Source organism: Epinephelus fuscoguttatus, linkage group LG19 (assembly GCF_011397635.1).
Source record: "Epinephelus fuscoguttatus linkage group LG19, E.fuscoguttatus.final_Chr_v1".
Taxonomy (NCBI): domain Eukaryota; kingdom Metazoa; phylum Chordata; class Actinopteri; order Perciformes; family Serranidae; genus Epinephelus; species Epinephelus fuscoguttatus.
This window is the reverse complement of record NC_064770.1, coordinates 40,494,103-40,504,042: the sequence shown is the minus strand read 5'-3', so window position 1 is coordinate 40,504,042 and position 9,940 is coordinate 40,494,103. Positions and strand designations below refer to the sequence as shown.

The following is a 9,940-nucleotide window of genomic DNA, read 5'->3' as shown; positions in this document are numbered from 1 at the left end:
AATATTAAAATGTTTAATTCAATCACAGTGCACACTTCTGTCATTTGTTTTATTTATTTATTTATTTAATTGCTTTTTTTGTTTAGTTCTGTATTTTGATGCAGTTTTATTTGCAGTCACCAGACGTCACTGTGAATGTCCGCCAGAAACAGTGACAATAAAGGTTTTATTTCAAAACTGTTTGATTGGCTCAACGCGCCAAACGTCATCATCAAGCGGCCAATCAGATCACTCGATGTGCCGCGGATATTTGAAAACAGAAATGGCCAAAGCTCTGGCGTAAGTGTTTAACATTTAACTTTATATTTAACTTTCACGGCTCAGTAGGAGTCACACGGAGAGTTTAACATGTTTCGGTGTTTCATGTCTCACAGGGGTCAGTTTGTAAAACTGAGCTGCTGAAAATATGAGAATTAACGGCTCTATGAGTGAGCTAACTGAAGCTAACTGACGCTAACTCAATCAATCAATCAATCAATTTTATTTATAAAGCCCAATATCACAAATCACAATTTGCCTCACAGGGCTTTACAGCATACGACATCCCTCTGTCCTTATGACCCTCACAGCTGATCAGGAAAAACTCCCCAAAAAACCCTTTAACGGGGAAAAAACGGTAGAAACCTCAGGAAGAGCAACTGAGGAGGGATCCCTCTTCCAGGACGGACAGACGTGCAATAGATGTCGTACAGAACAGATCAGCATGATAAATTAACAGTAATCCACATGACACAATGAGACAGAGAGAGAGAGAGAGAGAGAGACAGACAGACAGACAGACAGAGAGAGAGAGAGAGAGAGAGAGGTTGTGTTCTCACTGTGACCAGGGAACAGTAGAGACTGAGCTGCACTTCTTAACTCAATGTGACAAATATCAATGCATTAGAGAAGAATATTTTGCAAAAAATAATAAAGATATTCCCAGAGTTCTTGCACTTGAATAACTTAGAGAAACTTCCGGTCCTACTGGGAGAGAGGGAGGACTGTTGTGTACTGGCGGCAAAATATGTAACAGCCTGCCATCAACTTCACATCACACATGATGATTGATAATTGTTTATATATTGATAATTAATCTGTTGTATAAATTCATTTCTTTATGACTTTTACCCTGCCATAGCCACTCATGCTCTCCATGTTTGTTTGTTTGTTTGTTTTTTAATTGCAATTATTATAAATGTATTGTTATTGTTTATGCTCGTTATATTTGTGTTAATATGCTTTGGCAACATTGTTTTGAATGCAGTCATGCCAATAAAGGAGCTTGAACTTGAACTAGAGAGAGAGAGAGAGAGAGATGCAGGTAATGACAGTAGCTTACAACAACATTAATGAAAGTAATAATATTATAGTTATAGTTCTGGCTACTGTGGTACAATATGTTGAAAGTATGTATTAATACCTGGCAGTATACATGTGTGACAATAGTCATATGTGTATAATAACAGTAGAAGTATGACTAATGACTAATGATGGCAGCAGCAGCAGGAGGCATCTGGCAGGACCACGGCAGCAGCACAACCACACACGTCACGCTGTCCAGGCACCGCTGTGATATGAGTTAATCTGAGAGACAGTGGAGCACAAAGGCTCCGGAGAAGAAGCCGAGTTAGTGACATGCAGAATGGCCGAGTTAGCAAGATGCAGTAATAGAATACCAGAGAGAGAGAGAGAGAGAGAGAGAGAGAGAAGGAGAGAAGGGGCCTGGTGTATTATAGGGGGGTCCTCCGGCAGACTAGGCCTAAGTCAGCCTAACTAGGGGCTGGTACAGGGCAAGCCTGAGCCAGCCCTAACTATAAGCTTTATCAAAGAGGAAAGTCTTAAGTCTAGTCTTAAATGTGGAGACGGTGTCTGCCTCCCGGACCGTAACAGGAAGATGATTCCACAGGAGAGGAGCCTGATAGCTGAAGGCTCTGGCTCCTGATCTACTTTTGGAGACTTTAGGGACCACGAGTAACCCTGCGTTCTCAGAGCGCAGTGTTCTGCTGGGATAATATGGCACTATGAGCTCTCTAAGATATGACGGAGCTTGACCATTTAGAGCTTTATAAGTTAACAGTAGGATTTTAAATTCAATTCTGGATTTTACAGGGAGCCAGTGCAGAGAAGCTAAAACAGGAGAAATATGATGTTGTTTCTTAGTTCCTGTTAGTACACGTGCTGCTGCATTCTGAATTAGCTGCAGAGTTTTTAAGGACTTACTAGAGCTACCTGATAATAGAGAGTTACAGTAATCCAGCCTTGAGGTAACAAAAGCGTGGACCAATTTTTCTGCATCTTTTCGGGTCAGGATAGGCCTAATTTTCACAATATTACGCAGATGAAAAATGCAGTCCGTGAGGTTTGTTTTAAATGAGAATTAAAAGACAAATCTTGATCAAATGTTACTCCGAGGTTTCTTACGGTAGTGCTAGAGGCCAGAGCAATGCCATCTAGAGAAACTATGTCATCAGATAAAGAGTCTCTGAGTTGTTTGGGGCCAAGAACAATAACTTCAGTTTTGTCTGAATTTAACATCAGGAAATTGGTGCTCATCCAAGTTTTTATGTCTTTAAGGCAGTTATGGAGTTTAGTTAATTGATTACTTTCTTCTGGCTTCATCGATAAATACAACTGAGTATCATCCGCATAACAATGGAAATTTATAGAATGATTTCTAATGATGTTACCTAAAGGAAGCATATATAGAGTAAATAGGATTGATCCGAACACAGAACCTTGCGGAACTCCAAAACAAACTTTAGTACGTAAGGATGATTCATTATGAACGTCAACAAACTGAAAACGATCAGATAAATAAGATTTAAACCAGCTCAGTGCAGAACCTTTTAGGCCAATTAAGTGATCCAGTCTCTGCAGTAGAATTTGATGGTCAATTGTGTCAAACGCCGCACTAAGATCTAATAAAACAAGTACAGAGATGAGTCCTTTGTCTGAAGCAATCAGAAGGTCATTTGTAATTTTAACTAGTGCTGTCTCAGTGCTATGATGCACTCTAAATCCTGACTGAAATTCCTCAAATAAATTATTATCATGGAGAAAATCACACAGCTGGTCTGCGACTACTTTCTCAAGGATCTTTGACATAAAGGGAAGATTAGATGAACGCTAAATGAAGCTAACTGAAGCTAACGGCTGTTGTTGATGATCTCAGCAGAGCCCCATTAATCGTTCAACAATAACCGAGTTATCCGGATATTTGACATGAATCAGGATTCTGTCGGTCTGTATCTGGACCTGCTGTCATGGCAACACGTCCTTAACACCTGCTGAAGGTTTGACAGTTTGCTGTTCACTGTCAAATCTAAATGATTCACTTCATGAGGTTCATCATGTGAGTGCTGATAGTAACATGCAGGTTATTGTAAAGTCACCACGATCTGTAATGATCACTTTACATTTTCAGAATGAAAACTGACCTGAACTAATCATAAGTAGTAATGCACAATATTGGATTTTGTTTTTGCCAGTATCCAAATATGCTGACATCTTATTTTGTTGACGAGAGACACCAATATATCGATATATCCACTTTTACCCCTCTTTCTTTTCTCTCTTTTCTTTTTCAAGCTGATATTAGCTGATACGATGACGTGCTGATAGTATCATGCATCCCTAACAAAAAGCCAAATTTATTTAAGAAAGTGTGAATGAAAAGGCAGAAAAAGATTCTTGCACAATGAGGAGAACCTCATCAATCATGCACCAACATTAGACGTAGACAGGTGAAGTGTGGAAACCCTGAGAGTTACTGGCAGTAACACCTCAGAAACTGAGATTAGGTTGATGACACACCTACCTCATGTAACTGTGGTCACATGATCAGCACTCAGCCAATCATATCAGTGCTGCGCATTTTTTCAACTCTTCACTCATGTTGCTTTTATTTCAAAATAAGAGCACACTGTTACCCAAGCTTCATGAATCAATCCTCAGACTGCTGTGAGAGAATCAAAGTAGCAGAATGAACAGGATATATGACATGACACGACATGACATCATATGACATGACATGATATGACACGACATGACATGACACAATATGACATGACACAATATGACATGACATGACACGACATGACACAATATGACATGACATGACATGACGACACAATATGACATGACATGATACGACATGACATGACATGATATGACATGATACAACATGACATGACACAATATGACATGACACGATATGACACAACATGACATGATACAACATGACACAATATGACATGATACGATATGACACAATATGACATGACACGACATGATATGGCATGATATGACATGACACGATATGACATGATATGACATGACACGATACGACATGACACGACATGACATGACACGATATGGTATGATACGACATGGCACGACATGATATGACACAATATGACATGACACGATATGGCATGATACGACATGACACGACATGAGATGATATGACATGATATGACACGATATGGCATGATACGACATGACACGACATGACACGACATGACATGATATGACATGATGATATATTAGTTAAGGAGAACAGGGTTGTGTGAGTCAGAGTGTATTAATTTAACACCCATGATGCTGTGTTGTGTGTATGTGTGTATGTCAGTGTGCTGCAGCGCTGTGATGCGACTCTCCTGGATCCCTGCAGAGACTCGGAGCATCCGGACTGTTCTGAAGCAGCCAGGATGGTCCTCCACCTTACGGTCGGTCTCACTCTCTGCACTGCTGCTTCGACACTTGTGTACACACAGCACTGGAAGAATTAGTCAAACATTTTACTGCAGTAAAAGTACTAATACCACAGTGTAGAAAAACTCTGTTACAATTACAGGTCCTGCATTCAGAATGTTACTTAGTAGAAGTACAGATGTGTTATGATAAAATATCATATAATGAAAATACTTTGCACCCAAATGTCAAGATCTGTATCTGAATCCATCAACAGCACGAGAGGGGAATCCATTTATTGAGCCAAGTATGTGCGACTCCTCTACGATAGGTGGAGATATGCCCCCTTTCAGCTTGTTAGTATTGGACCTTTTTCCTGTTGACCTATTACGTCACAGACCAAACAATGGACAAACAAGTTAGCTACGGTTAGCTAGCTGCTAACTGCTATCATGGTGGACAACTTTACAGCTCTGTACATTTGGTGCGTCCAAAAAGTCACGGCTCTGGATATGTGTGTGTGTGTGTAGGACAGCCGTCGTGTCCAGAAGGTTCTGGGTCGTCAGCTGTTTGTTCTGGACTCCGTGATGTCTCTACTGGAGGGTCTGGAGTCTGCCCAGCAACTGATGACACAACCCTGCCCCCCCCAACCTGGTACACACAGAGCCGTACAAATATTGAGGCCTGAATGTCCAGCATTATAACCATGACAACAGCTGTGTCTTATTTTTTATGCGTACGTTTTTATAACTCTGTGTGTGTGTGTGTGTGTGTGTGTGTGTGTGTGTGTGTGTGTGTGTGTGTCAGAGGGCGGGGCTCGGGGCAGGTGGAAGGCCCTGAAGGCAGAGAGCAGGTCAGGGGTGGAGGAGACGGAGGCCCTGCTCAGATCTCTGCAGGACAGAATCCAACAGATTCACAACAGACGACACACACTGACACACCTGATCCAACAGCTGCACAGCAAGGTGCACACCACACACACACACACACACACACACACACACACACACACACGACTTCTCTCCTCATCCCATTTCTCCTCCTGTCCATGTTTCCTCTCTGTGCCCCCTCTCCTTATCTCCTTGTCTCCTTCAGAGGCAGCATCATGAACAGCTGGCAGAGTCTCTGCTGAAGGCCCAGAATGCTTTAAAGTCATGTGATCATCAGCTGACCAAGCTGAGGGCGGAGTCAGAGGTGGCGCTCAGTCACCTGATCAACTGGCAGCGACTCAGAGATGAGTGAGTGTCATCAGGTCACATGACCTTAACGCTGTCGTTCTGATTGGTCACTAACTTCTGTCGCACTTGTCAGGCTGCAGGTGAGCGTCTCCGCCATACAGGAAGTCATGCAGATCAACCTGCTGTCCTTCAACCAGTCAGAGCTGTGTGTGGAACTCAGGCCACGCCCACCCTCTCACCTGTCCTCCAATGAGCTGGAGCCGCTGAGGCTGACAGTCACCTGGAGCCACGACGACCGCTTCAGACTGCAGGTAACTGATCCAGCTAACATGACATCATGTTATCAAGGTGTCTGCTGATTGGTCAACTCCTCTTAATGTGACAGCGTGTCTGTCTGCAGGTGGACGAGGGCTCAGCTGGTCTGGTGGAGGACTGCATGTGGGGCCGACGGTCCGAGCTGAGAGCCGCCCTGCTGGAGATCATGCAGTGTTACGTTGGTCAGGTGGAGCTGCTGTCTGAGATCCAGAGATTAAGATCCAGGTGAACCTCCACTTCCTGTTTGTGTGAATGTCAGAACCTGACCTCTGATGGTTCCCTCTGTGTCTGGTCTTTGTGCTAAGCTAGGCTAACAGTTTCCCCCTGCTTCCAGCCTTTGTGCTAAGCTAGGCTAACAGTTTCCCCCTGCTTCCAGTCTTTGTGCTAAGCTAGGCTAACAGTTTCCCCTACTTCTAGTCTTTGTGCTAAGCTAGGCTAACAATTTCCCTCTGCTTCCAGTCTTTGTGCTAAGCTAGGCTAACAGTTTCCCCTACTTCCAGTCTTTGTGCTAAGCTAGGCTAACAGTTTCCCTCTGCTTCCAGTCTTTGTGCTAAGCTAGGCTAACAGTTTCCCTCTGCTTCCAGTCTTTGTGCTAAGCTAGGCTAACAGTTTCCCCTACTTCCAGTCTTTGTGCTAAGCTAGGCTAACAGTTTCCCTCTGCTTCCAGTCTTTGTGCTAAGCTAGGCTAACAGTTTCCCTCTGCTTCCAGCCTTTGTGCTAAGCTAGGCTAACAGTTTCCTCCTGCTTCTAGTCTTTGTGCTAAGCTAGGCTAACAATTTCCCTCTGCTTCCAGTCTTTGTGCTAAGCTAGGCTAACAGTTTCACCTACTTCCAGTCTTTGTGCTAAGCTAGGCTAACAGTTTCCCCTACTTCCAGCCTTTGTGCTAAGCTAGGCTAACAATTTCCCTCTGCTTCCAGTCTTTGTGCTAAGCTAGGCTAACGTATCTGTTCTCTTCTGTGTCTCCAGTTTTGCCATCGACTGGCGTCCCGCTCAGCGAGTGCTGGTCTACCTGAAGTCGGCGTCGTTGGTGTGTCACCTGGAGGTGGAGGAGGGATACCCGAGCAGCGGACGAGCCTGGCTGCTGTCAGTACGGAGGGACGGACAACCTGTTGACACACCTGGACTGAAGGTAACAGCAGTAACAGCAGTAATCCATTACAGGGTAGAAATACAAAAGTATTAGCATGAAAATAAACCCAAAGTCCACAGAATGCAGATCAACACATGTTGTATTGTATAATTAGGGCTGTCAGCAGTAACAAGTTATTTGTGATGTGATTAAGGTCTAAACATAATGTGTTATTATACTCTTTGATTGCGTGCTGCTGTTTTGTCCCTTGGATGCACCCTTACTTGTAGTCAAGCCGCTGCAGCAGCTTCCTGCTGTTAAGATCAGTCCTTTGATTCTGATTCTGAGACTCAGTTATCAACATGTGATTTTGATTAACTGACAGTGCCGTGAGACTGACCTTACTCTGATATATAACTGAACTGATCTCTCTGTCTGTCTGTCCATCTCTGTGTCTGTCTGTCTCTGTGTCTGTCTGTCCCTCAGCCTGACAGAGCTGACCTCAGTCTGACTGAGTGGTTGGTGTTTCTGTGCAGCAGTCCTCTGATCTGACTCCCTGTCTGTCCTCTCTGTCTGTCTGTCGTCCCTGTCATGTCCACTAGATGTCTGTCTTTCTCTCTTTTATATTCCACCAACAGCAGCTTCAGAATCAGCTGTGACAATGATGCAGACTCTCCTCTCGTTTGTTCCTGTTGGTTTTTTATATAAAAATAAATAAACACTCTTTCAAACAAGAAAAAACCATGTGACGTGTTTTGTAGATATATTTATCAAACCTGTGACATCACATCAGTCAGTGTTCGTGGACGACACAGCAAACACGACACAAACAAAGAGCTGGCTTTGAGTCGAGGCTTTTATTTTGGAAGGGTGTGCATCCACATGGTGTTTGTCCTCAGCAGGAGAGCACCTCATAAGAACGGGCTCCCAGTGCTTCTTCAATGACGTGCTGCATGTGGGTTTTGTTTCTATGACAACATGACGGTAATGTTAGCTAGGTAGCTACCTGACCAAAGGGCCAAGAGGCCATCTTGGTTTAAAAATTGATTGATTGATAACTGATTTTAATCTGCTCAAAACTCATTTAAATGGCTTGTTTATACAAACGTGCTGCAGTGATTGTGATGTCACACATTATCAGCTGTTCAAAAGGTCAATAAAAGGTCATCATGTGTCACTGATCTGGTGTTTATTAGGTGACACAACACAGGTCACTGTGTGTGTGTGTGTGTGTGTGTGTGTGTGTGTGTGTGTGTGTGTGATGTAACACATTGACACACGTCACAGTTCAGCACTAACAGGAAGTGATGTATGAATCAGTGTGTAGTCTGAAACCGGGACGCAGCCGTGGCCTTGCCTGCTGGCTCGTCATTGGTTGGTGAGGTTTTCAGGCAGCTGACCAATCAGAGAGCAGAGTGTCCACTCGTTATGAGGCCTCAGTTTGACCCACTTCCTCCTCAGACTCACTGGTTCATCGAGTCTGTTAAACAATCAGCTACACATGTGTTGGTGTCATCATCTTCATCATCATTATTATTATTACCATTATTATTATTAGTATATGTGTTTATTTAATATTTTATATTCATTTTTGAAAGAAAAAAGGACTGTTAAATATTGTGTTTTATGTCTCTTACTTTCTTCATGTTCCCTTTTGTTTGTCCTTTACTTCTTTCTTCCTAGATGTAGTTTTATCATTTACAATATTAATTTTGGAGTTATTCATGTACATATATATATATTATTTATATATTGTTATTGTTATTATTTTTATATATTATACATTATTATTATATATATTTATCAAAAATCCAAACCTAATTATTCCTAAACACAAAGACCTAATTTGTGTTTCTCTGTTGTAGGTTGTAGTGTGTAGCAGCAGTCAACGTTTGTTGCCTCAAATAATTAAACATTATAACTTATAAATAATAAATTATATTTGGTGTAATATATGTGTATGGTCATTTTATAGATGTTAAGTTTATATATTATAAATTTGTAGTTATTTGTACCGATGTTAATTTTAAGCTAACTGTGTTGATATTTATATTAAAGATATTTTCTAGATTTAAAAATAATTCATTTTTAAATATTTTGAAAGATTTTAATTCAAAAGATATTAATTTATAGATATATAATAACTTTAAGACTTTTTATAGATATTCATTTTAAAGATGTGATTTTACAGATATTAAGTTAATAGTTACTTTATAGATATAGGGAAGTAATTATTTTGTTTAGATATTTTATAGGTAATAATTTAAAGATATTCTTTAATAGATATTTGAGAGAAATTCATTTTTAGATGTTCTTTTATAGATATTAGTTTTAAAAATATTATTTTGTCCACATTTATTTTTTGTAGGCAGTTTTGGATTTTCATCAATAGATATTGTACAGATTTTAATTTTTAATATTATTTTATAGATTTTTTTGATATTCAAATTTTATATTTATACTTTTTAAATATTAATTTTTGCAGATATTACTTCATAGATGTTATTTTACAGATATTGATTTTAATATTATTTTATAGGTATTTTCTCAAGATATAATTTTATATAGTGAATAATGAGCTGATGACGCAGCTGTTAAAGTTCACTCTTCAGAGACACAATAAATCAGACAGTTTATATATTTATGTAAATAATATCTTTACACCATAAAACACATTAATATACATACATCAGAATATCTCATG

The 9,940-nt window shown here is 40.6% G+C and overlaps 1 protein-coding gene across 1 annotated transcript; it reads left to right on the top strand.

Annotated features, from left to right (window-relative positions):
- The first annotated feature begins 223 nt into the window (after nt 1–223).
- On the top strand, nt 224–8,202 carry si:dkey-225f5.4 (uncharacterized). The gene is made up of 9 exons (XM_049561130.1): nt 224–279; nt 4,613–4,709; nt 5,205–5,328; nt 5,482–5,639; nt 5,770–5,912; nt 5,986–6,163; nt 6,253–6,392; nt 7,134–7,296; nt 7,723–8,202. Exons 1-9 carry the CDS (start codon nt 236–238, stop codon nt 7,786–7,788), a joined length of 1,113 nt encoding a protein of 370 aa, XP_049417087.1. The 5' UTR covers nt 224–235; the 3' UTR covers nt 7,789–8,202.
- Nucleotides 8,203–9,940: the final 1,738 nt, after the last annotated feature.

Coding starts and splice junctions, on each gene's coding strand:
- si:dkey-225f5.4 (XM_049561130.1), top strand. CDS start 236: ATGTGCCGCGGATATTTGAAAACAGAAATGGCCAAAGCTCTGGC. Junction 5,329..5,481: donor ACCCTGCCCCCCCCAACCTG/GTACACACAGAG, acceptor TGTGTGTGTCAG/AGGGCGGGGCTCGGGGCAGG. Junction 7,297..7,722: donor TTGACACACCTGGACTGAAG/GTAACAGCAGTA, acceptor TCTGTCCCTCAG/CCTGACAGAGCTGACCTCAG.